General features: G+C 39.2%; 1 protein-coding gene across 6 annotated transcripts in view; it reads right to left on the reverse strand.

Annotated features, from left to right (window-relative positions):
• Window positions 1-5,381: 5,381 nt before the first annotated feature.
• epha3 (eph receptor A3) overlaps window positions 5,382-27,725 on the reverse strand; it is a 103,340-nt gene continuing 80,996 nt past the window's right edge. For 4 of the 6 annotated variants that reach the window (XM_067603264.1, XM_067603263.1, XM_067603269.1 and 1 more), the window contains 5 exons: window positions 26,250-26,459; window positions 22,638-22,787; window positions 21,863-22,056; window positions 15,461-15,616; window positions 5,382-8,207 (listed from right to left, as the gene is read on the reverse strand). In XM_067603264.1, coding sequence (XP_067459365.1) covers window positions 8,102-8,207; window positions 15,461-15,616; window positions 21,863-22,056; window positions 22,638-22,787; window positions 26,250-26,459 — 816 coding nt within the window. In that variant the 3' untranslated portion in view covers window positions 5,382-8,101. Of the gene's footprint in view, window positions 8,208-9,706; window positions 9,825-15,460; window positions 15,617-21,862; window positions 22,057-22,637; window positions 22,788-26,249; window positions 26,460-27,725 lie in introns of all 6 variants that reach the window. The other 2 variants (XM_067603267.1, XM_067603265.1) reach the window with 2 other exon arrangements.

A 27,725-nucleotide genomic window follows, 5' to 3' on the forward strand; every position in this document is an offset into this window, starting at 1 on the left:
AAGAGACAAACTAGAAGCAAGCCTGCAGATGCTCTAACTCCCAAAATGTACCTCTAATTCTCTCCTCCTTTGGCAGAAATGCATAAGAGCTGGATACATGGTAAACAAAAGGCTATTTTGTCTCAAAATAAAGAGCTCAGCTGTATGAAATTAATTCATGGGCATGATGCAAAGAGTGTGACAGCAGTGGAAATCGGGCTCTTATTTAGGATTGTGATCATGTAATCATCCTGCCTGCTGCTATAGAAGGAGACACAGAGATGGAGGGAGAAGGAGAGCAAGGGATGCCAATTCGCTTATGTTTTAATTAGTACTAATAAGCGGTTAATGTTTATAATTTGACCCCTAATGAATATTATCAATACGTAATGCTAATAAAGCAGAATTGACTAAAAGACAGAAAAATTGCAAAGGAGAGAGGTGAGGACATGAGACAAGGTGAGACAGAAGAAGAGCAGGAGCTGTAAATTAAGGATAGAGAGCAGAGAGGTGAAGAGAGAAGAAAAGACTGAAAATTAACTGAGGAAGAATAGGAGATGGACGATGAAAAGACTAGAGAGAAAGGAGGGCAGAGAGTGACAGAGATGATGTAGAGAGAAAGAGAGAGAGAGAGAGAGAGAGAGAGAAAGAGAGAGAGATGACAGAGTGCTGACATCAGAGACCCAGCAGTCCCTCCACATCACTCAGCTTTCATGGAAAATCAATTCTCTCTGGTCTGGACATTGGTGTCAACAGCATGCAGGACCAGCAGCTCTACAGCCTCGCTTCAGCCATTAACATTAACAGACAGAGTGGTAATAGCACTGCCTCTTCGGGTATCATTACATTCACTTTGATCTTCATCTATAGGGTGCTGGGCTGAGGTCCAGAGTACGTTTCTTACTGTGAGAGGTTGTGGCAATTGATAATGTAATGACAAGGTTTTAGACACTGGCCAGAAATACTGTAATGTGGGTGAAACTGCTTTATTAAACCACATCAGTTACCCAAATTTGTTTTTTTTTGTGCATTTAAATGTGTCTCAAGCAAATTGGCCACAGAGGTTCTGTGAGTAAAAGTCCTTTTCATTTATTATGGAGGCAATGGAAGGTCACTGGCTACTCCGACATTTCTAGCACTTTGGTGGGTGTAAACTATACTGTTTGACTCAACAATGCAAACAATGAGCAACTGTGTGGATTTGGATCAGAAATTTTAAAAAGTCATAAATCACTGAGGGAGATAAGTCAACTACCAGTCTCACTGTGGAACATTTGGAAAGTTTTATGGCTCTATATGTTTTATTATTTCTTATCTGTAAGTATTCTTAACTTCCTGTAGTTGAGTCTGATCATGGTCTTATTGCTATACTTAGTCCCCCAGATTTAAAAAAAGGTTTTTGGTTCTGATTTGTGTGTTCTCATCATGAAAAGACAGTCCTGCTGTGAGGAAATAATCTCTAAGGTTGACATTTCTACTCCAATTAGATCAGTAAATACTTTGACACACTTGCAAACCTCCATGAAGGGATTTTTTTAGTATCCCAGAACCTTTTAATTTCAACAGCTGAGCTTACATTATCTTGTTGAATAAAGTAGCCAGAAGCTTTCTCTGGACAAAACACCTTGAAACAGCTCAGTGAGAAAGATTTTACCTGGGATCTTGTTTTATCAAACTGCAGCCATACCTGTACTTTCCACTTAAAAAGACAAACATTCTGTTAGTTGTCTCCCCATCATATCACCACTGATAAAGAGTCTTTGACTGTGATGATATTTTCATCACACATTTCTTTCTGGTACCACCATTTGTTAAAGTGACAGAAGTGGTGTTAGCACTGCAGCCGTGGGACCTGTATGTGTGTGTGCTGTGATGATAACACTTCAAGTTACTTTGGTAATAAAATGATTGAAGAGTCTGTCTGTGTTTAGGTTCCATAGAGAGCACAAACAGTACAAAGCCAACAACTAGAATCTATCTATCTTCGTGCGTGTGTGCACATGTACATGTGTGTGGTTGGAGACAATATTGTGACAGCTTTCTGCTTACACTGCAAGGAGCACCCTTCCGGTGAACATGTGTACATATAAGATTCTCTTTGTGTCAGCACTGCCTCGCTTTGTGTGTGTGCTTGCACATTTAGTACAACACTGGAGAGGCAAAGCCTCAATGCTTCCACAATCAATTTCTGCAGACAGATAAACATGGTGTGCAACAAAGATAATTAACACATGACATCCTGGTCCTTTATCAGTGAACTTTGAACCCAGGAAGTCAGCTTAGAAGGATGACATCCTCACAGCGGGCCGCAGGGGTAGCTGAACGGGGCACTATGAGTTTGTAAAATTGCGTCAGGCCCTGCAAAGCAGCTGCACACAGCTTGAGGCCAGTTTTTAACAGGAACCGAGAGGGAAGAGTGGAGCGATAGAGGGATGAGGCCATGTAGCAGGCTTCAAAAGGAGGAGACATCTCCACACAGGGGGGATAGGATATGGGTTGTGGTCCTGCTCTTTCTTAAAAAATAAATAATAAATAAATAAAAATCAGGTGCATTTCCATCAGCTGTATCTAAACAACAAAACACGCTTCATAAAATACATACAGTACAGCAGAAAATGAAACGTGTCTTTGTCTGGAATTGGATACATTAGCTGGTAGCTAATGAGGACAATATTTCTTGCTGTCCAAAAATCAAGAACATGTATAAGGCAAAATTCTAATGCACAAACTATGCTTCCTCAACCATGATGGAGTGAATGGTTGACAAACAATTTAAAAATAAAAGGTTAGAGAGAAGAAAATGGCCTCAAGTCAGCATAACACTGTTTGCAGATCAACAGTTATGTTTGTTTTTCATTCATCTGCCTGAATAACAAGCATGTGTCTTTGTTTTACTGTATTTCCTTGCTTTGGCTTGTGTTAAGGAGATGGTTTGGCCCATGAAGAGGGTACATTAGTTACTCAAATAAAATTCAAGTTCAAAACCTGGTTGTAATACTTTTATGATTCTATGAAATCCAAACCCATATAGAAACAGTGGTGGTTTGTCAAAGGTCTGGGAAAAGGAACAATGTCTTATTGCGGAACTATATTTTTGATGATTACATATTACCCCTGTTCAAAGTGGGAAATGAATTTTACACATCATGACTTTGTTTTCTCATTATCATTACTCTCCAAGTGGAACCGTGCTTTCTGTATCTGCAGTAGCTAAGGGAGCACATTTCAACAGCGCGCTGCCAAGCAAGATGATGAATGGTGCTGGTTAATCTTCTCCTGCATTACTGCATTATCATATGCCATTGTTCGCAAAGTTCTCATCTGCTTGGACAGAACTGACACAGGCATTGGACTTTGAGCATACCTGCCTTCTATCCTCCTTTCTATGGCTTCATTTCTCAGCTTTCACTCTCTCTACCTCCCCCACTTCCGCCCCGCCTTTGTCTTTCTCATCACCCCGGTGGTTTGAGTACCATGGAGGTTTTATAGATAAAAACAAGACCAAATTGGTGACGTTGTCAAGCATAGTGTGTTCATTGTTTCCTGACGTGGGGAGGGCAATGTCCTGTTTTCTCTCTGTGCACATCTGCCTGGGAACATCTGGATAGTGTCAGCCTTTCAACATTGAGCAGAGTGACCATCACTCTTTCTCATCTCCTCCCTGTCAGCAAAAGAAAAAAGAAAAAGAAAGGAAGATCTTCCATATTGAAATCACACAACAAAAGTACTTTAACAACGGAAGATCGGAAACAAAATGCTTTATTAGATGTGGCTGGGGAAACAAGGAGGAGACAGCAGGGTGGAAGGGATTAGAAACAGAGGTTGAGGTGGTTGGGAGCTGGTTACCAGATGTGGAAGGAGTTGTGGACAAAGGGGTCCGGTATAGACAGGTGCATGAAACGTGACAATCCCGTCACCAGACAGAAGGTTAATACTGAATGATTCTACAAAACCCTGGATTATGGTAAATGATAATTCTTTTAAATGTTCAATAGCAGTATTTGAAAAGTTACTTATTTCCGCAATGGGTGCATATAGCACCTATGCATATGATATGATAAAAAAAATAATACAATCATTCAGTTATGGCAAATAAACTATTATTAAAATATGGTTAAGTTTAAGCAAATAAAACACTTGTTACACAGAGGGAAATGTGAAGTACTATTCTGGACATCAAAGAATGAAGGGGCAAACTCTATGAAAGTGTTGTTCTCTGTTTTCATTTTCATGTTTGAAAATGCATAATCACTACTTATTTTTTTAAAAAGAAAATTGAATTATGTCTTGATTTTAAATAAAATAATCGAAGAATGGACTTTTATATGGTCATTTTCATAATGAGAGGATTCTCCAAGACCTCTTCTGTGAAATCTTTAGAAGCAACACCTCATAACCATTAGATGGGACAGAACGTTGAATTGACTGAAATGCACCAACATTCATCTCTTCGTGTTTCTGACCAGGGTTGCCATGTCTGCCTAAAAGAAAATTTGGGCTTGTTTTTCTAGAAAGTTGCCTTAAAATAAAGGTTCAGTTGCCTAGATGTCAAACACACAGTCAGTCTAGTAAGGTAAAGTAAGTTAAATGTAATATTTGTATTTATATTATGTGGTATACACACTCAATGTGTTTCTCTGTTTTAATTTCTGTCTTGTAATACTTCATATTTTTTACACACTGACTTAAAAGACAGAATAAATTTTGATCTTTCTTTACTTGGCTTTAAATGTATGTGTACCTCAGATATATTTTTATATATATGTGTGTACACATTGCTTAAATCTAATATAAGCATCCATATGTTCTGTGTGATTTTTACTCTAGATTTTATTTGCAAATTCTTAGAACATTCATGTTGAATCAGTGAATTTGAAACACTTGTCTGTACTTTATATCAGATAAGATTACTAGCTTTAAAGGAAAAATGTGACAAAACAGTGATCTATGGAATTTAAAGTAAACAGATGGCATCTTGTTACATATGGAAATATATTTTAAATATATGGTTGGTGAGGACAGTCTCCATATTGAAGTTAGTTTACAGAATGTAATCATCCATTAAAATAAGTCATGGGTTTTTAATAGGCTTTAATACACAGTATCTACAACTGCCATGCATTTCAGGCACAGGCACACCTCAGGCAAATCCTCATTGGAGGTTTAGCTGTTGAATGCTAATAGAATTGTTTTATCCTTGTTAATATGACAGGGTATTGAAATCTTGCAAGTTTTTCCACTATAGCGGATGCCTGTTAAACTGGGTATAAGGAGTTACAGAGCTTAACGGAACAGACGCTATTCAAGTTCTCAATTATATGTTCAGAAAATACATTCGCTCTCTGTGGTTTTGTAAATTTTGTAAAAGACAATCACATGATAAAATAAAAACACAGGAACAATTCTATCATCATCCATTTTTTGGAAAATATTTTGCCAATATTTATTATAAAAATATAAATGTTTCCACTACAAATCATTTTACATTAGTAGACAAGGCCATCTACATTTGAACACATAAACTCTCACACAGACACACGGGTCAGTCTTGAGACAAAAAAAATGAGGGAACTGGATATGGGGGTGCATAACAGTATTGCTCTCTCAGATGTCCCAGGTTTATAAAGTAAGTCAAAAACCAAAACACAGATAACACTGACACATAATTTACTGTATGCTACAAAAAAGACATCAACATTGCGCTGTATAATGTTAACAAATAAATAATAACGTAATCACAATTGCCTTTTTTTTATTGTAGAAAATAAAAACAAACAAAGCTGACAAATATAATTCAAAATAAGATAAAATATAATACAGATGATTTTTGTCTCTTTTTTAATTAAAAATGTTGCACAATTTTTATTTATTCTTTTATACATACAAAAATTTGTACAAAGAGGGATGGCCATGTACATATAGTGGGATCTGTAGGGCTAGTTGCTATCATTACGATGGTTTACATTATGTACATGCTAATTAGACCACATAGCAGCAACAGCAGCATCCACAGGTAGACCAAGTAACAGAGGACTGACTGACACAATGAACAGGGCTGGGTTTCCCAAAAGCACCAAAATCACCGCTGTCCATTAGATTAGTTTAGTCTATAGCCAAGGCAATAACATTCCCATTCAAAGCAAAGTGCTCAAATATCGTATACTAAGCGTTTGGGACAAGCTTAAAGATAGAACCCTCGTAGTTGAATATTCCTCATCCAGCAGCACAAAGTACCAAAGTGCCAATTCACAAACATTGGTTATGTGTAGCACTGAGGGACTGGCTGGGTGACGTCAAAGAAGGAGACTAGCATCTTTATGTATTGCATTGTATCATCTAAATTCTAAGGTGCCTTCAGGAAATCCCATCCTGGATATAAAGTACCCAAAAGTTTGGACTCCCTTTGTCATTCAACTGTGTCCAAACTTTTGACTAGTACTGTACGATCAGAAAGCAATCATTTATTAGAAGTGTTGCATCTCTCTTAGGGGATTTTCATACCTTGTTAGTTTAGGGCAGTGACAATAAACCGTGTGTCCATATGAGAACACAGAAATTAGACTTTGATGAAACCAAACCAAAACTGGAGCTTTTTGCATGGTGATCCCAACATGATCCAACCCAAATACATGAGGCACTCTACTTTTTGCATTAAACACACCAGAATTTATGGATTAAGAGCAAATTTTACAATAAAAACAAAGTCCTTTCTTTTTTTAGAGATAATTTCTGAACAAAGACGAAAATGACAGATCTCATCTGGCTTTTGTTAATAAGTTATGGATTCAGACCAAAGCAAGGGGACCATAGGTTTACAACACCCTCAAAGGTGCAGTGTTCTCAACTTACTGAGTAGAGTATAGTTGTTTATGGTTATTGATGTTAACTTGTCTTCCCTGAAAAAGAAACTCAAGTACAAACACATTTCTAGTTTAAAACACTTCCGTAATACGACAAGAATGTCTGAAGAAGAGTTTTGAATAATACTGCTTCATCTCTTTAACTCTTATCAATTTCTCTCTTCCTGCTCTCGTCTCTTGTAACTTGCACCCTCAATTCCTGGTTCTGCTCCATTTACTTGATCTGTTTCCCCTTGTTAGAGAAAAAAGAACAAAGAACGTATACATCCTGAGATTTCACACAAAGGGCATTGGGTTGAGGGAACAGCACTATAACTGTACAATATCTGCTCATAAGCACATTGAACATATATGTCACCAAATGGAAAATTCTCTGTGTGAAGTGTGTTATGGCCCCTGTACCTCCAAAGCACAGCGTTCAATACATAGTATATGTGACAGACTCATGGCTTCCATACAATGCAACTATTTAATGGATTATTTATAATTATTGCTTTTATGTGACATGTCTACTGAATGCAAATGCTATAGGTTAGATCTTACAGAGTTATTGTCTAGGTGTGTCCGTATAGTTATACCAGCTCGTTCTCTCATGGAAAGAAACAGTAAATGTAGGTAGTTACAACAGAATTTCACGCCTCAAGACTTCATTAGTCCAGGAAGGGTCCACATGGGGGTCAGCTGCTGCTGTCTGCCATGACCTTTCACACAGGGTACCTCAGCCATTCCGCTGCCTTTCTCCGCAGGCTGCTGATCAGGTGTGGTGGGAGGAGACTGTGAGCATGCCCGTCCCCAACTGGCTGTAAAGGGACGGCTCTGCTATCCAGCTTTGCCAATCTTGGAGAGCTGCAGCTTTATATTTGCCTTATGTTTGTCCAATTCTTGCCCTGTATCCCAGTCCAGTCCAAGTTTGTATCCCTGACCAGGTTTCTTGGACCTCCTTGGCTCCCCTCTGCTCTCTCTACTCCCACCACCCCCACCCCCTTATTGTCTGTAAGGCATCTCAACTTGGGCATGGAAGGACGGAGGGTTCAAGAGTCTAGCTGCACTGGACTCTTCCCATTTCTCTGTCAGGACTTGATATTGTCTTTCAACGGAACAATGAAAGCCCTCGTTTGATTAATTCCCTATTATTCCTCCATTTTCTTCCATTATAGTTTGGATACACAGTCACTGTGTTAGAGTGCGATTAGCTCCCACAATCTGTTAACACAGACCGACAGACAGGTCTCTGGTGGTTTTCATTTGTGGATTTCATTTTTTTAAACAGGTACTGGGCCATTCTTGGTGTGGGATTCAAGGGCTTTGAGGCTGCTCACGATCTTCTTCTGCGGTCCAACGATAGTCACTCCAACCTTTTTCAAATCCCTGGTGTGTGAAGGAGAGAGAGAGATAGATAGAGAGAGAGAGAGAGAGGGTGGGAGAGGTCAAATACGAGATACAATCAGGGAGAGAGACAGAGGGAAAGATTGGGAGAAAGTGTACGTTAGTGATGAAGGATGTGACACCCATGTGACATTTAATGACATGCCTCCAGCGCTGCTCCCTTCACTTTCCCGTGCAGCTGCCATTAACAAAGGACTGCATTTCCCAGAAGGCTACTGAGCTGCCACATCTCTGTATGGGATATAGGGGAGGGACTGTTGCTTCCACTCTCCATCACTAACAAACAGGGAGATGGGCCTGTGGGGGTTACACTGACAGCTACCTCCACTGACCCTGTCAGTGGAGGAAACAATGGCATGCAAGAGCCACAGTGGCATAAAAAAGACCTAGTTTCCTGCATTGCATTGGACTGTATTTTACAGGCAGGTAGGAGTGCGTGGAAAGGAGCAGCACTGGTACATGTGTAAGATATAACATGGATTCAGATGGATCTGTTAACCTAAAACTAAAATATTTGTTACTGTGCATGCATTCAAGTGTAAGAAAAGACCATCTGTTCAGGAAAACTAGCCCATTTAGAGCTACAGCTTTAGTGTCACGGGTGTTATGCATTGTACAAATCAAATACACACAGTAGTTAGTCATCTTAGGTAAAACATTAAGCCATTTCTTAAACAAACACTACCAACAACTCTAAAATACATAGTATGCACAAATCAACACACAGAGTTGCTGATATGACAGTACACAAGAGGAAATAGTCACATGTTAAGACAAATCTCTTTTGCTCAGTTATTATAACAAAGGTATTGTATTAGTAGAAGCAGCGGAGTTGCAGTTGGAGTGATGGTATTACTATAACAAACACGTTCAGCCATTGAGACATTTTAGTGTCATTAAAAACATTATAACAAAAAGTATTTATTACGGAAGCAGAGCATTTAGTTTGCAAAAGCAGCCAAAACAGCACACACCGAGACAGACATTAATTCACTCTGTGCTACAATATAAAGGGATAGTTAACTTAAATCAGTTTTATTTGGTACCTACATACAGCACTGAATGTAAACTGTACAATTCCATGTGAATTTCCATAAAGTTTCTGGTAAATAAAACCAAGAGTATGCTATACAGACACAATAGCTTGGTTTCCATCCACATGCTAACAATGAAAATTATTATGTAAAATGATCAGCTTACAGTAAACATTTAACTTTCAGTATAATTAATTAAGTAATATTTTGATAGGTAAAAATACTTTGTTACCCTACTTTGAACATCAGTCCTCATTTGCTTTTAAATTGGCCGTTCAAAGTATCTTTTACTTTTGTTTGTAGTTACAGCTTACAGTGAGATGGAAACATAGCTATAGAGTCATTACTAACTATCCCTTTAAAAGTCAGTCAAGTGAAGGCCCATCAGTGGTTCTGGAGTTCAATTACTGCTCCCAAGCGGGGCCTTAGCCTCGTTCCACCACCCACCATCCAGAGCCCGAGGAGGCGGACAGGAGCAGGGCGTTAGAGAGTGGTGATCCCCATGGACGGCTCCCATTCTGGGCAAGTGGCCGGTGTGACGTGGACCTCCGTCAGAACCACTCTACTGAGAAACAGCCATGCCCAGCGATGTTAAGACATTAAACTGGATGCCAACAATATGTGTTATGTCTTGGATGATATTTAACACATTTTAGTTGTAAAGGATAAGTCTAAAACATGTATCATTTAGAATACAATGTACAGTAAACATCTACTGCATGTTACATTCAGGAAAGTAAGATACTAAGCTTTCAGTACACTGGACAGTAATTCATGTGTTTTGGACATGGTAACATTTTTTAACAAAATATACAGAAAAACACATATTTAGTGGTCACTTGTGGACAATCCTTTTAGCAAAAAGAACTAACTGTTCTTGGATATAACCATTAATCTTTGGAAGACTTATGCAAGACATCTATCCTGGTTTCTCGATCTATGGAGCAGGGCCAACAGGGTAAAGGGGCCTTCTGGCCCTCCTACTTGTGAGGCTCTTGTGGCTGTCCAAGGGTGCAGTGACAATTGAGAAGCAAACAAAATAAGACACACCACAGCATCAACTCACAACAGTTTTAAATTGAAACACAATATAAGATGAACTTAAAGTTGTGTGCAGGTAAGATAACCTTATTTAATACAGTGTAAAGTTTTAAATGGAATTCCCAATATGTCATGGGATCATGGCAAATGTTCCCACTTTAAGATTTTGTGGGTAGTTAGACAGACAGGTTTTGATGTTTGGAACATTGTGGAAATCAAATGCTTCATTGTAATTATACATTTAAAACACAAAAACATACTAATTAATCTCCTTTGTGCCTTAATGTTGTTGCATTGAGAGTTAATGCATCTGTGTGTCATCTTTTGTATGAATCAAAAAAGTTTGTTATGCTTTTGAATAACCATGCTCTCCTTGTGACAAGAGTAGGAATGTGCTTAAATGAGCTTTTTTCTCATCTTAATCAGATAGGCCTGTTCTTTTAAATGTCAGGGCAGCCACACAGTGATGCAAAAAGAATGCCACAATCTACAAATTTAAACATGAAACACAGGAGGTATGATTACAAATCAGAACCAGAGATAGGCAGCCAACTTCAAGAACATAAACAGAAAAAAAAAAGTCTAAAGTTTCCTTCTGCAGAGTTGAGTCAGCAATTCTCATCACCCCAGAACAAAACCTCTTTGCAGGGTGTTTCAGAACAGTTTACATTGATGTTAAACAGCTTTTCATGAGTAAAGCCAACAAATCTCAAGCACTTTATGCAGTAAGTACAAATCACATTTTAAACAAAATGTGATTTGGCCGGTTACTAGCTGTGGATGTGACATGGTGTCCCATGGTTTCTGACTTCTTGTCTTTTGCTGCCTTTTCTGGTTGTTTTGGTGACAATGACAACAGTGGAGTCGACATTAACCTGTGTTCTTGTGTATTATTTATATTGATTTCTGCTTTAACTCAATGTTGTTTTCTTTTTGTATCATTATTATAGACTGCTGTCTCTAAGCCAAATAGCATTAAAGCTTTAAACCTTTACTCCACTTGACATGTGGACAGGAACCCTTTCAATATCAAAGAGCAGACAGGACCATCCTTGAACAGTGGTAATCATCTCATTCGTTGCTGTGTCAGTCCAGTGTCCTTGGAAGGGTTGAATGAGCACAAAGCTTGTGCAATAGAAAACTTAACTGAAAACTAGACTGTTACTGAACTCACCAAGCTTTGGCTCACTTTAAATACAGTATTTGTCAAGACGATAGGATGTACTGTAAAGTATTTCTTCATTTTACTTCATTTGTCCAGCAGATTAGGTCAAGTGTGTCACTTTCTACCTGACATGAACTTTGCATGCACTTTGTCCAGATGAAGAAAATTCTTCAAATGATGCGGTATTTCCCAGTCAGTCTATCCTATCCCGCCGCGAAAAAAGACTTCAATTACTCCGGCAGATGAGTCAGCACACTGCAGCCAAGTATGATTGCTGTTCCTCAGAGGTCAGAGCACTGCCAAGCCTTGTGCTGAATATCAAGGACTAGATTAAGACTGTATGAATCAATAGAGCAATCTATACTGAGCAATGCATAGTCTCAGCCATAAGACTGCTAGCCTTGTAGCTGAGCTAGCCTTGGATGCCATAGCCTCAGCCTTCAGTGGATTAATACTGCAATGACCCAATTCAGCATCTAGCTTCAGGAAATATGTAGGCCCATGTGATTTCTGCAAGTGCAAGATTACCAGCTGTGTGTAGAGTAAACAACAACGGTACTCAAGTAAAAGCATAGTTACTTTATAATAATATTTACTCAAGTAGAAGTAAAAGTACTCAGAAAAAAAATAACTACTTGGGTAAAAGTAGAAAAGTATCTCATACAAAACTACTCAAGTAGTGAGTAACTTCATTAGATACAATTTATTACATAAATTTCACTTATTTTCAAAAAATACATCTTGAAACCATAATACATGAATGTATTACAACGCATCCTCAACAAGTAATAACAAATGTGAAGTGCACATATATTGTTGAGATAGTTTGGATTTTTTGAAGTAGGGTTGTAGGAGGTACTTATTCATAGTCAGTGTACCTGCAGTAGATGGGGGTCGGCACACCCCCAGTTTGGAGAAGCAGGCAGGAACAGCCTACCAGCATAGAAGCTAAGCAATGTACTGTCCATCAGATGGCCCATTCCTTTGGCCCTACATTTTTTCAACCGTAGGGCTTTCATTTTTCTATGCAAACCATGCACTGCATTATGCTGCAGATCAGTTGTTTGGGTCAGAAAGTGCAGTGGCAATATCAGAAAGCTGTTATGCGGCATAATACAGTGTGATACAATCTAGATATCGATACAATCACTGTTGTGTGTGTGAGCTCAGCTGAATATAAAAATTATTTATAGCTAAATGTATCAGTAAAAATAGCAAGAAATGTAGCCCAATGTAACAGAGTAGAAGTACATTTATTTTATCGCAAATGTACTCGAAAAAGAGTAAAAAGTGTTCTGCAATACATGTAAAGGAGTAAATGTAATACGTTACGACCCACCTCTGAAGATAACTCTGGTGCAGTTTATCTGTGATGTATTTTGTCAATAACCAATGCACAGTAAGTTTCCACCTAGTCTGCACTGGTCACATAATGTAAGTGGACCACTCATGGAGTGGATGCTGTGACCATACGTTTTCATTAAGGTAACCGACACCTGATCCGTTGACAGATGTCAAGTTGACGGATTCTATTCATTTTCTATGGAGACCAGGAGATCCAGCCGCACAGTGCATGATGGATACATCACGGCGAGCTGACGGACCAATCACCATATCTGAATTTGCATAATCACGACTCAACTTCACCTTTATGCAAATGAGTCTGTCCAGCGCAACGCACCTGGCTCACAAAACTCAGATCAAACTGTCAAACTAAGCAGTGCTGATCAAATATGAATCAAGATTCTGTTACTGCAATTCTCACCTAAAATGTTTTCAGAAACATATTTTAGTGCACTGTTTAACTGTAATATGAGAAAGTTTATGACCTGGCTGCCATGTTGAAAATGGACGCAGCAAAACCAAGCACCACCCAACTCGTAGTACGTCACCCACCACATCACCACCAGCCAGAGTGTTTACTGGTCCAGATGCGTCTTTGCCAGAGTTTGTGAGTCTACACCATAAGTCGTGCATATGTGCCGTAGAGTTCAAGCGTACAAGTGTAAAACTAGACCTGTCTTCTATTTTTGTTTTGTAACATGGGGACTGAAGAGAACCTCTTTATTGATTCAACATATTCATTGATAAAATGGCATGAAAAATGTCTGGAGAAAAAAAAAAAAAAGTTTGTATAGTACGTCCGCTTGAATGTAACACAAAAAATTACGTAACCTGTAGATCAGTAATGTGAAACTGAAAGGGGAACAATGCTAGAGAAAATCATAAGAAATTGCAAGTTGGTTTCTAATATATTAAAACTCTCACACTGTTAATGGTTTTGGAAGTTACTGACAGGAGCTGGCTCCAGCACTGGCCGCCACTCCCCAACTGCCCCCACTGCTGCCATCACCACAGTAAATGGCTGCTTTGATCACAATGATTAGAAATGTCCAATTATTTACCCGGTCACATACCACATCAATTAACTAGCAGCAGGCCAACAGTGTGAGGGAGAAAGATAGAGAGGCAGGGAGAGAGGGGGAGAGAGAGAAAGGAAGTTTTTAATAATAACAAGTAAATATTAAAGAAGTCAGCTGTCCTTAATTGTCCCTTGTAGCAGCTCTCTCAAGACTGAGCCTAAAATACCTGATCCACTTTCTCAAAACCTTTGTCAGCCTGAGGATCCTATCAGTAGATCCAGGCATATAATCTGTGTCTCTGGTACTCTCCTTTATCTAGTGACATTGACTCATGAAACCATATAGTATGCTATGGCATATTCTCTGCCTCTAATATAACCAAAACCTATCAAAAATGTCCTCATACAAATTGTGTACACCCAACAACATATACATTGTATACAACCCAAAACATTTATACACAAATAATTTGAGGGGAACCATAATTGCTGGATTCTATTAACTGTCAACATTTTTTCCCATTTATGTAGGCTATGTGTGACTTATATCACTTATATCCCGTCTTGTGCTTGAAGTCAATGTTGACTTTAATATTTAACCAAAACTGTAATTCAGCTGTTATGTTTAGGGTGTTGCAATCATGGAAATTTTAATCATCCTTTCTTAGCAAAAACAAAAATACACACACATTATATTACATAAGAGAAGAACACCATAATTACCACGATTAAATAAGAAAACAACATATAGACATTACATTATGTTTTGAATATGTATTTTTCTTTATATAATACCATTTTTAATTTGAATACAAAATCTAATTTCCGGTTTATTAATGGATATTCTCAGTAAATGGAACAGTCTGCCGCATGTGAACTGAGCAATGTTTAGCTGTTTTTTCTCAGCTCACTGGCTTGATGCACCTCAACATTATGTAAAGGATGCATGTTTGTTTTGTTTGTTTGTATGTATATGTGTGGATATATACAGAGCAACGAAGAAAATGTCTTTTAGTCATTGTTTGAATTATTAAGACCGAGAAAAGTGTAAAAATATATACAATGTTGAAGATGTGCTAAGTTAAACATCCCCTGATGAATGACATAAGAGCATAGGCCTATGTGCCGGGCCTGAGCCCCGGACAGCCCCGGACAAATTTAACCCCTGTACATACCTATTGACAACCATGTCTTCATTTGGTCTCTGAAAGGCCCCCTTCTCTGCTTTTTTTCAAACTTTTCAAATTCCCCCTCTCATTCCATCCCTCAGTGGTTTATCTTTTATCCCTCACTCTCGCTTTCTGTTTCTCTATTTATCTCTTCTTTTCATGGCCTCATCTTCTCCCTCAGTGGTCGTACTTGCAACATTGAGACCGTGGCTAAAGGCCTGTCATTATGAGTTACCATGAGTCTCATCTGGACACCTTTAGTAATGGCTCTGTAGATTTCTTAACTTCTAAAGAACAAGGGGGAGAGTGTGTGTGTGTGTTCTTCATCAAGAGCCTCAACAAATTCCCAGTAAGGCCTTGCCACAGTACTGGGGCCCTGTAAACACTGCTGACATGAATAGGCAGAGTAGCTAGTGTGTGTATCTATGTGTGTGTATCTGTGAGTGTGTGTGCGGTTGTCTTACTCTGTGGAAGTCTTGGCCAGGGTGTCACAGGAGCTGTAGCTGACCCCAGAGAAGGCCTCCTTGCAAGGCAAGGTCCTCATTCCATCCATCCAGTCACCCATCGTCCCCACTGAGGGAACCTCTGAACTGCTCCTGTCCAACAACAAGTTGGCTGGCCTGAGAGGAGAGAGTGGAGGGAGAACATGAATGGACAAGAAAGACTTTTTTTGACCATGAACACTTACATATTAATAAAAGTGGGTAGTTGCATAGTTTCAAGAATGCAAAGACACTAGTGCCAACCAGATCTGACACTCACACCACAGCTCGGTCTATTTAAACATCCGTCTCCAAACTATACATATAATTGCTACTGTACTGTAGCTACCAACTGCTTTTCAGTAAGCCACCTCTCTTGCAAGGGGTAAGTATGTGAATACAGAGTATGTGTGTTGAGTTGATATATGCAGCGTCTGGCTCTGATCTTGTCACTCCCCTCAAGAGTACACAGAGTCAGCACAGAGAAAAACAGGGAGTGACGATAACAAAGTTCTCCTGTAGGGAATTCAGAGCCTACAGGTAGACACTAGGATGGGGCTGGTGTTACGCAAGCAGCTTATATTATCTAGAACAAAATCAGAGAACAGCAAACAGAATCACCTGATGTATCAGTCTTTTAGATGCATTTATTCACATTCAAAAGGCTGACAAATCTGCTGACACGTTTCAGCATAAAGCCTTCCACATCATGTGGTCAGTAATCAACAGAAAACAGTTACGCCTGTACACCTGAGAGGACGTCCTCTACCTCCACCCCCACCCAAAAAAACAAAGTAAAGGGTGCATCTGTTATCTTGTATGTTACTGAGAGAAGAGTATGTCATGTGTGTGTGCTCTATCACTTCTGCTCAGTCAGATTTAACCACACTACTCCTGCACTGGACATACAAACTGAGCTTGACTGGTTTGTCCATAACCTTTATCACATAGGTGGCTGACAAAAAGTTATATCTTAATTCATTTTCTACTTTCAGATTTTCAGTGCAACCATGATTAACATATTCACATAGTACGTGCAGGCCTACTGGCTAAAACGTGGCATTGATAAAATATTGTTTCAGCAATTTGTCTTCTCTCAATTAGTTGAATTTGTGTTTATTTTTTCCATTTTTATATTGTGCTTGGATACCTGCAGTACTTAATATAAACCAGACCACTTGATCTGATCCCTCATCAGGGAGCCATACACATATGCACACACTCACACACACACACACACACTCACAAGACTCTTATGGCCTCTTATGTGTCTGTTGCATAGGCTTCCAGTAAACCTGCGCAATGCCTTTGTGATTTGAATACATGGGGGAAATCAAACCGCCACAAAAATTATTTCCATAATATATTTAACATATTCAAGAACAAGATTGCTAACAAAAGCGGCATCGGTTTCTGTCTAATGTCATTACTGTTTCCTGCAGTACATGTACCATGCAGAAAAATGCAACATTAGATTTGATTACACTTGATGGTTTCAATTGCATTAAATCAAATTAAATGAACTGCATTGGGCTTTAGAGTGCTCAGTCAACAGTAGAGGGTGAAGGAAAGGCTGCAGGCACTGTTCTGACTAGCTGTGACTGATAGTTGTTGAAGGTGGGGATGGGGGGGTTAACGAGAGAGGTAGAATGACATACAGTACAGAGAGCGAGGGAGAGGAGTATTACAGCTTGAGAGTGGAGGGAGAGACTAAAATGACAGAAAGCTATTTTCCTAATTAATGTCTAATCTCTGATGTCACTACTGTTGCTGTGCTTTATATAAATATGACTCCCCTCTGCTGTGTGAAACTTGATTACATCAAGGCAGGAAATGGGAAACCAGGTCAAACCACATGAAGTCAAACTGAGTCTCAAAACACAATGAACAGTGAAAACCAAAGAAGGATTAGTAACAGCAGTTTGTGTGTTTATTGCTAAATTTGTGAATGGCAATCAAAAATGGGTTGCAACTGGTGCGCTCTTTTTTATCACACTCTACACCTGTCTCGCACATCAGACAAAGGCACCTGTATCAAGACAAGCACACACATACACACACACACACACAGTGGAATAGAGCTTTTGCGAACAGGGCAGGACAGGATAGAAAAAAAGAGTAGTTCTCCCTCAGGGAATACTATTCATAGCCTTATAAATAAACTAATTATAACAACAGGAAGTCCACCTCTGCCTAACTGATTTGGACTGGCAGTGAGGTTTGGAGCCATTGTGTGTGCTTATGTGCGTGAGAGTCTGGGAAATATTATTCAGGGTTCATGGAATTAGGAAGGTGTGAATCATAAGACAGGTGAAAAAAAAAAAAAGCTATTAAAGTTCTCAAGAATTCAAATTAATTTTCTTGTGCTACAAAATTAATTTAAAATATTCTGCAAAGTGGCATTTTGTGGCATCAGAAGTGGCATTAGAACTCAAAGAAATGTGTGTGGAGTTGCAAATTTGATAAATCCTGTGCACTTTGTTAACTGTTTTGGGATGAAATTTATTAGTAGCCATCTCTTACCTCTCATAAAGAGCATACTCTGCTTCGAAATGCTGGAGGTAGTTACTGTGTTTCTTTTTGGAACACAATACCATATAAAGTTTTTTAAATTATTACATTTTCAATTATATTTACTTCAGTTTCTACTTGATCAACAGCTTATTTCTGAATGAAACATGAAAAAATGTTAAGATCCTACATTTTATATTTTATCTGGAAGTCGGATGTATATTGTATTGTTAAAGAAGAAACATTCTCTGCACCCTTTGCTACATGTTAATTCAATGTCTTTTGATTTATAATCTAATAACCTGTATTACAGAAAATCATCAAGCTGCGATCAAGCAACACTGACGCCAACAAAGAGGTATAAAGAGAGAAGGAGAGTGAGTTGACATCTCAAACAGAGACAGGAAAAAGGGAAGAAAAAGGAGAGTTGGGGCAGGGGTGCATTTGAGGTGGTGGAGTGGGTGTTGTTACAATGATTGAGTCTTTTCCTGCCAGATCAGAGGCCTGTCAAAAGGCTGAGGGGCCCTCAGGACCCCCTGGAGAGACTGGTGTGTAGGAAAAAGAGGGGATTGAGGGATAGAGGGTGGGGGCGGTTTGCATGAGGGGGAAATAAGGAAGTGTCTGAATCTCCCTGAGAGAACAGTCTCATCTTTTTTTATGAAAGTGCCAAAAAAATGACTTTTTTTCCAATATGCATTTGCTGCAAAACCAGCTGGGATAAACACTGAGATATATACAGTACATATATGTTTTATATTTTCACTTTTGGGCTGTTAGTGTTCAGATTTTTTTGCAAGATTATTGATTCTCTCCTCTCCTTGTATTTGCTCATGTACCACTTTTCCTTTTTTTCTCCTCTGATCTCCTTTCCCGCTATATCATCTGCTTTCTTTTCCCCTCTCCTCTTTCTCCTCCAGGAGGTAAACTGTAAATGACCTTGTTTCCCCTCCCTTATCATTTTCTTTGTTTCCTTTGTTGTTGCATTTTCAGCAACATCTCACGGCAACACAAGAGACATGATGATTGGTGAGAAAACAGAGAAACAGAGGAATGCGATGAAGGGGAAAATAAAGAGCAAAAGAAAGCATCTGTCTGACGGCAGAGGGAGTTTCAAAACCCCCTCGTGGACTTAACACCATAGGAGCACAGAAAACACCCGCTCAACAGAAGGAAGTATATATAGGCCGGAGAGAGAATAAAGTATACCCCCCTTCTAGTTTTCATTTCCCTTCCCCTCTCTTGCTCTATCTTTCATTCTTTTGACCTCCAAATAACCAGGGCTGTGTAGTCTCTTGTTTTTAGAGCTCTCAAGGGAGTATAGAGGAGAGGTGGATGAGGAGAAGAGCTTGAACAGATACATGTGGGCAGGACAGTGTGAGAGGAATTCACCTTTCACTGTGTTACTGGAGCAATTCCCAGGGTGTCCCATGGAGAGGTTAGACCGACATATAAGACCGGTATTGGCCGTTTAAATTAAGCAGCTATTTGGCATCCCTTGCCTCTGTTGGATATGATGGATGTGATGTAGTTTTAATCAATACTACTCAGGTGGTCTGAGGGAAGCTATTAACCTAAATTGCTTCAAGTGTGACATTTTGATTTGATTCCACTCATGCATGCATGATTCTTACTTTGAACTCTTGATTTATATTACATGCCAGAGTTTCAGTATAGAGTTTAAGTGGGTGTTTAAGAGATGTGTTGACTTGAAAATGTTCAAATTGGTTAATACCCAAAACATCAGCATTAATAAGTCTGCCGTCCCCTATCTTTTGTGCACTGTACCCCCATTCAGCCCTCTAGCACTTAACATTTTGACTTACGCAGCTGACGGATGGTGTTGCCCTATTGTTTGCCTTTTCATAGTTTCCTTATATCTTTGCCCATATATCTTCATTCTTCCCTTAAACGATGAATTGGACATGTTGAGTGATATGCTTATTCACTTTTTTGCTGAGAGTTAGATGAGAAAATAAATACCACTCTCATGTCTGCACGGTATATATGACGCTAACACCAACAGTTGGCTAGCTTAGCTTAGCACAAAGACTGGAAACAGACACATTGTGGTTTTAAGGGGGTGTTGGGGTGTGGGGGTGGGTTTATTTCTTGGCCGAACACAGGAACTTCCCGTCAGCTTCACAATGATTCAAGATTCCAGGAAGAGGCAAGTAAGTAACTACACATATTTCCCAAAATGTCAACTGGTTTCCTTTCACCAATTTTCCCACATTCCCAACCACCTTATCCTACAGACCAAGATCCACACCAACATAGATCTCAGCTCAATTCCATCTGCAGCCATGGCTACAGCTCCAGTCCCACTTCTTTCACCAGGAAATGGATTAGCTCTTGTCTCATCTCCAACCCCATTTCCAGCTCAACAATTGAACATGAAGCAAAGACCCTTATTCTCTAGATAGAGGCTGTTTGAAAATGAATCACAGAGGAGTAATATTATAGATTTGATTTGTAGTTACATGTTCATAGAGGCTTGTCATTATAAATTTTGCCTTGCAAGGCTTGGGGGAAATGTTTATTATGTAAAAAGCCATATCCAACTACATCTGTAGCAGTACATCACTGACCCTTGCACAGAAGTAGTAATTGTATTCTAGCCCTTTGGCTGCAGCCATTCCTGTGCTTTGTTAAATGCAAACACATTATTCTGTGGAGCCATTATAACCTGTGATCTCATATATTTTAGACACCCTGTAAAGCCTGTCTGATAGATAGTGGCCTCTAACCTTGATTGGACTCTCAATGGCCTATAATTAGTCTCTGACAGCCAACCTTGGCCCACTGACCCCAGCCCCTCTCCATCCATATATACAGAGACAGTAAACTCTGACCAGGTCCCACCCCTGAAGCCTCCAGATGCTCTACTCTGGTCCTAGACTGTGGTCTGAGCTTGTGGAGGAGGGGGTGCTCCATTAACCAGCCAGGACAGCCCTGCGACAAACGAGGTGTGTGGAGTTGAGTACAGCTGCTCCCGCTGTGCAACTGCCACCACACACACACACACACACACACACACACACACACACACAGTTCTCATAAATCACCACACACTCCTCTGTCGGCCAGCCTGTGCTCACCCAGTGTTAAAAGCCAATCAGGAAAATTACATGCAAACTCCAAGGGACCTATTTTCACTTTCTTAAGAAATCATTAGTCAATGTTATGAGCTCTGACGTCTCCATAATACCACAGCCGGCTGCAGACCCCGTGCTTAGCCCCCTTCCCGCCCAGAATTGACAACTGTACATGGGCTTCCCTGATTCCACAGAGTCCCCTGAGAGAATGGTGGTCTCCACAAAGGAGAAATAACATTAAAACAAAAGGACAAGTAAAGAGAAATATAACATTAGATGGGAAAGGATAAAAATTATTTAGAAAATTTGAAAATAATTTAGAAAAAAATTATTTAGACATACAGCCTTTGTCTTTTGTATTGTCCATTACATTGATAATGAATAACAGTGCTTCATAAGCTACAACTGCCATTATTGTCCCAATGCTTTTTGATCGCCAATAAGCAGAAAATGCTATGACCTGCAATAACCCATAATTCTGTGCTACCTCTGGTATTGGATTGTCTGGTGGCAGGTGTCTGTTAGTCAGATACATGGGAACCACAGCAGGAGACAAAAGCTGCAAATTTAATTACATGTGTAAAATTCTAAATGATTAACATTATCTTTCACACAGCAAATTGTAATGACATTAAATTTACATTCAAGATTTTTTGATGTTTTTTGAAAAATTGTTTATGAACTGGTCTGAACGATGTATGGGTCTATCATTTGTATTACCAGAAAATATGGAAGACAACAAACACGAAGAGGGAAAAGTTACATATCTGTAGGGTACCTGGATGTGGTGTTGGCCGTGATTTTGAGGCTACCGGGGTTGCGTATGAGTTTATCCAGGATGCTGACTATCTGTTCAAACTTAGGCCGGTTGTTCCTCTCCTTCTGCCAGCAGTCCAACATCAGTTGGTATAGGGTAGCAGGGCAGTCCATGGGTGGTGGGAGGCGGTAACCCTCATCTACAGCCTTTATTACCTTGATGTGGGAAAGAAAATATAAGATTTGAGAAAGGACAGATGAGATACAGTCCAAACTTTTGACTGGTACTGTACATTTAGCAGCAAAACAACATCTACCATGCTCTATTGTAGTAGTTACTGTTTTCATTATCAGGGTTTTACATAGTACACAAAAGTAAAGTTGATCCTTTATTGCGTTTTTGTATGACAGAACCCAATACTACTTCTCTAACCTTAATTGACTTAGAGGTGTAAACAGAGTCAGAATCTGTTTAGAGTGCCTTATTGTAACACATCTGTGGTTTTCTCTTCCATGTTTTATATTGTTTTGGATTACTTTTTCAACATTTTTTTTCTACATTTTTACCAAATTTAGAATGGCCAATCCCATTTGCACTGGTTTCTATATTACTGATAACTCTCACTGTTACTGCTGGAGATTGTTGCAGTACTAGTTTCCTAGCCTATTTCCCATCAATGAAACCTCTCAAATATGCCAAGCTAGCGGCACTGGTGCAGTGGTGGATGGATGTTTATATTCCTGAGCCATACAGACGTCCCTGCAACAGGAAGTTGACTGGGCATCTTTGTACTCACATCCTGATTAGACATCTCCCAGTAAGGCCGTTCCCCGTATGACATCACCTCCCAGAGCACAATGCCATAACTCCATGCATCACTGGCTGATGTAAACTTCCTGTAGGCAATAGCCTCTGGAGCCGTCCACCGGATAGGGATCTTACCTCCCTGAGACACAGAAAGTAAGACAAAGATTAATCAATCAATTAGTCAGTCAGTCGATCAACCAATCATTTAATAAATCAATATTTTGCATCACAATCTTGCTACTGGACATTACTATGTTCTTTCATTGATTAACTTTTGTGCAAAAATCTGTAAAAGACCGTAGATGTCAGACATATAACATGGCAAAATCATATCCTCAAAAACAGATTGTCAGGACAAAGAGCAGTATTACAGTAAAAACTGTGGAGAAGTTTTGAAATTATATATAAGAGCAGTCTGGATCTGAAATGTAGGTTCATGTCACATGGAAAGGCCTAGGTGTCCTGGAGATTCAGACAATTTTAAGGGCTGTTCTGAAACACTGTAGCCCCTATGGGCTCTGCGGTTTGGACTTAAGCATGTTGATCGCAACCATAGATTCAGAACTTGAACAGTTATCTGAAATATTATTATTATTATTTCCAGTGTGGGAAAATCTGCAGTGGGAACTACAGTCTCATGTTGCCTCAAGGAGCTGCTGGACATGTAGAAGCATTTCTTGTGTGTGTGTGTGTGTGTGTGTGTGACAATTTGGGTGTCCTATGATTAATTAGCTTTCCCACATAAGTATAAATATAACAAAAATAATTTTATATATTTAAATATTTTTTCTAAAAAAAATCTAAAAACTCATCTAAAGACGCATTGAATATTACTGCAACAAAAAATATCGGTCAGTTTTAATTAAAAAGTATCTGCATCAACTTTAAGGCAGAAACAAAAAAAAAAAAAAAGAAAAAACCCACTAATCAAACCATAATCCAACGTTTCCTGCATAATTTCTCACTGTGGTGTCTGCTGCATTTGTCATTCAAGCTGAGAAGCAGAACAAATGAAGAAAATGGAGCTGAGGAAAGGAGGCCGATAGCAGCCAAAGCTAACAGAGTTATTGGCCAAGTCACTCAGCTCTTGCCTGGTGCTGTGCAGTCACACACGCTGCCTGCTAAAACTCTCTTCTACTTCTACTCTACCTAATACCTGGAATGTATAACAGAAAAAACACAAAATCACACACATGGGTGAACAAATGAACACACACACACACACACACACACACACGTTGCCTTTAAACTCATACTGCACCCATCTGCTCCTCTAAGAGATGGCCCATGAAAAGGCCCCATGAAATGAAAAATACATTTTGCCAGTTTTAATCCAGTGTGCCTGTGTTAATTGTTCATTTATCTCTTATTATATGCCTTATATATGTCAAAAAATCATATTTCATATGTCAAAAATGGTTTCAGATGTTTGATGACTCATCCTGCACTCAGGGGCGTTTACAAAAGTTCATCCAATCAAATGTGATTGTGTGCGATTAGCTAGCCAAATCACTCTATAAAACTGCACTTCACCATTTGTGGATCATAGTGGCCTGATTCATTCATCTCTTCCTTGTCCTACTCCTGATCTAACAACAGGTTTGGGTGTGTGTGGAGCCAACAGTCCTGTGTAGCTGTAGCCCACCCATTTTTAGTGGTCCAATCAAATGCAAGGGATTTGATTTAAATCCCTCTACTAACTACACACCGTCAAAATATTCCATTTCACTGGGAAATATGTCAAAGTACAGAAGCTAACTTCCGTTTCATGGGGCCTTTAAAGAGTAAGATGTATGAACATCATACAAACACTTGACACACACAATCCAATAAAAACTTCTGATTTTGCCTAATGAATATAGGCCACCCAAAAAAAAAAGAGTTCCAGAGAGGGCTGGATGGCAATCTGCTCACATGTGTGGAGCATTGTCAGTTACTGTAACATGGCAAAGTTTATTATTCTGTCTTATTATTTTAGATTATGTATTTCTGGGAGAAAGGCAAACGGCACACTGACTGTTTATTTGACAAGCAATTCTCAGCCAGAAAATTATACTGTGTTTAAAAGGAGCTGCACGCATGGTCTAGACCACAGGATCTTATGATGAAAATGACCACACACATTGCAGAAAGAATAGCTGAATGCCTGGAGCATGGCGTGCCTGATGGTTGTGTTTCATTGTGTGACATGCTCCTCAAGAAAAGTGAGATCATTTTCAGTATTTCCAGTATAAATCTTTGCAAACCAATGTTTTCACATTACTTTCAAGATAGCGTCGATGGTTTCTAAAGAAATTAACTCAACCAATTGATGGATTCAGGTAGATGTTTTTGCCCTCAAGGTATCTTTTAAGAAACATCTCAAGAAGATTCAAGGTGAGGTAAAACAGATTTCCCGCAGAAGATATATGGTAAGGTTGCTATGGTAACTCCATTCCTGTTTAGGCTAATCTAATCATTTGCAATCCAAAATGTTGTTCAGTATAGCTAATTATCTAAAAAACATTTGTCTCAAAACAAAGACAGTTGAGGGAAAGTTTCAAATGCAAAGTTGTAAATCTCATCCAAGAGCAATAAATATGACAGGAAACAATGGGCATAAAAAATGAACAAAAAACAAAAAGTCACAAACTAGGGTACAAGTAGAAACAGGGTTCTCCACGCATCTTCCAACAAAAAGCAGCTTCTCAGTTTAGGACAGCAGACTTCAAAAAACAGAAGGGACTGGAGCACACTGATTAATTTGCAGCCTTTGTGCAAACAGACTAATGTTTCGACACTACTGTGTCATCATCAGAATCAGGGTCAGGGCACATCAAACCTCCACAAGTGTTCAAATTTCTACATCTTTATCAATCCGTTTCTGTTCTTAACTGTTTGTATTTCTTTTAAAGTTTCTATTCTTTTAAATTTTAATTTTAACATTTCATGCTGTTTCTTTCTCTTTTTTTAATATTTCAATGTGTTATGTAATGCCACTTGAATTGCCCTTGTCTATGAAATACGCCGTACAAATAAACTCACCTTGCCTTAGGCTGAGGGCTTGGACCACAAATGATAAACTACAAACAAATTCTTTAGAGCTTCAGTAGACTATTGGTGTGGATGTTTGGATAGTGGATGTCTCAACAAGCATTTGACCACACAAATACAGACATGCAACATTCTTATCAATGTAATACATCCCACCAGAGCACATGGTGCTTTGTGTAGTCCTTTCCATGACCTCCCAAGTTGGTGTTTGTTTGTCATTTCTGTGCTGTGATTCAGGTAGTTGAAGCTCTGTGGATTTATGTTAGTCTCATCACAACTCTGTTTTTATTTATGTGTTTCCCTACGTTGCCAGGAGAATGGAAAAGGGAGTGTATGTGTGTGTGCTTTAGTTTAGGCTCTGTGAGTGAAATCAGTAGCTAGTTTTAGTGCTATAAGATTATAGTAGCAGTATTAATAGCAGTTCCTTTGCTGCTCTGAGGGAGTTTTATATAACGCTGCATTTTCAGTGATGCATTCCTGAATGAAACGGTGTTCCCCAGAACAATGCCGTACCTATTTGTTCATGCTGTCATTTATGTCCTTAGTTTGTGTTTGTGTTTCAGCTCACCCTGGTGGTGTAAGCGGCCTCCGGGTCATCCTCCAGAACTCGGGACAAGCCGAAGTCTGACACTTTACACACCAGATTGCTGTTGACGAGGATGTTTCGAGCTGCCAGGTCTCGGTGAACGTAACCCATGTCTGACAGATACTTCATGCCTGAGGCGATGCCGCGCAGCATGCCAACCAACTGGATGCCTGTAAACTGGGCATCATGTTTCTAAGAGAAAGAAAGAAGAAAGGGAGAAAGAAAAGAGCGGGCGTACACTGTTAATGCCACACTTTTAATGTATATTACATAGAACACAAAGGGAGTCTGACCTTTCTGATTATTTGCATAAAATGAAACCTTTTCAACATTAGTATCCACAGAATTTTCATTAACCTTTAAAAACCACCTTTGACATTCTGTACCTCATCTTCAGTTCAACTGTGAAATCCCAAAGCCAGAGCCACAGTAATGTATGGAAATTAGGATCAGACCAATATATAATTTTAAAGTTATTTTTCCACATCCCTGCAGTGATTGTCATCCATTTCATATATGATATTATCTATTTGATTAAAGAGTCACAGAGTCTAAAATACAGTTTTTACAGGCTACTCTTCTGTGACAGGTATTTCCAGGGAGAACACAGAATGCTTAAAATAAAAAGTATATATCTCACTCCATCCATCCATAACATTAAAACTGTAAAATTTAAAAGGTAGCAGATACGGGAACATTGGTGTTGATCATCAGAAAGCCATATCAGGTCAAAACTTACTAATATTGGTACATTGCATTTCCATTGTACAGTATCAAATTGTCTAGTAATCAGTTTATGATTCAAATCCTGAAGATCTCATTTGGATTATACATTGGATTTTTTTAGCTCTACAGAATGTTTGCAAAGTGCTGGACGAAAAAATAAACTGTTTTTTTTCCTGTTTGCATTGGCAAGAGGAAGTGTTTACACTAGTTTATACAGCTAAGTGTTTATGAGTAAGCCTATATGTCTTGTGAGCTGCTGCTGCTGTCTGGATGGGAAAGTAAAATAAACAGAAGAGACATGAGGGGAGTGCACACTGAAAATGATAAAACACTAATAAAAAACAGAATATCTATCTATCTATCTATCTATCGAGTATACCGTGACTGTGTCAATGTTCTAGTCTGCTCTGTTTGTCAAAGACCACGTCATTTGCGAGATGACTGTGAGATGAGTGTGTTTTTCTTTGAAAACCATCCGGGCCCACCTCACTTCCCATTTTGTCTGGAGCAATTAGTGGCCGGACCACCTGGCTGAGTCACTTCAAAGCTTTGCAGATTCAGAACACGCACATAAGCTACAATGCATAAGCTATGAATTTGCATGTGTGTGTGTGTGTGTGTGTGTGTGTGTGTGTGTGTGTGTGTGTGTGTGTGTGTGTGTGTGTGTGTTTGCACATATGACATATTTTCAGTGATGAAGTGCAGGCCTCTGGCAAAATGTCAGAAAACAAC

The sequence above is a fragment of the Thunnus thynnus genome, chromosome 11, assembly GCF_963924715.1.
Source record: "Thunnus thynnus chromosome 11, fThuThy2.1, whole genome shotgun sequence".
Taxonomy (NCBI): domain Eukaryota; kingdom Metazoa; phylum Chordata; class Actinopteri; order Scombriformes; family Scombridae; genus Thunnus; species Thunnus thynnus.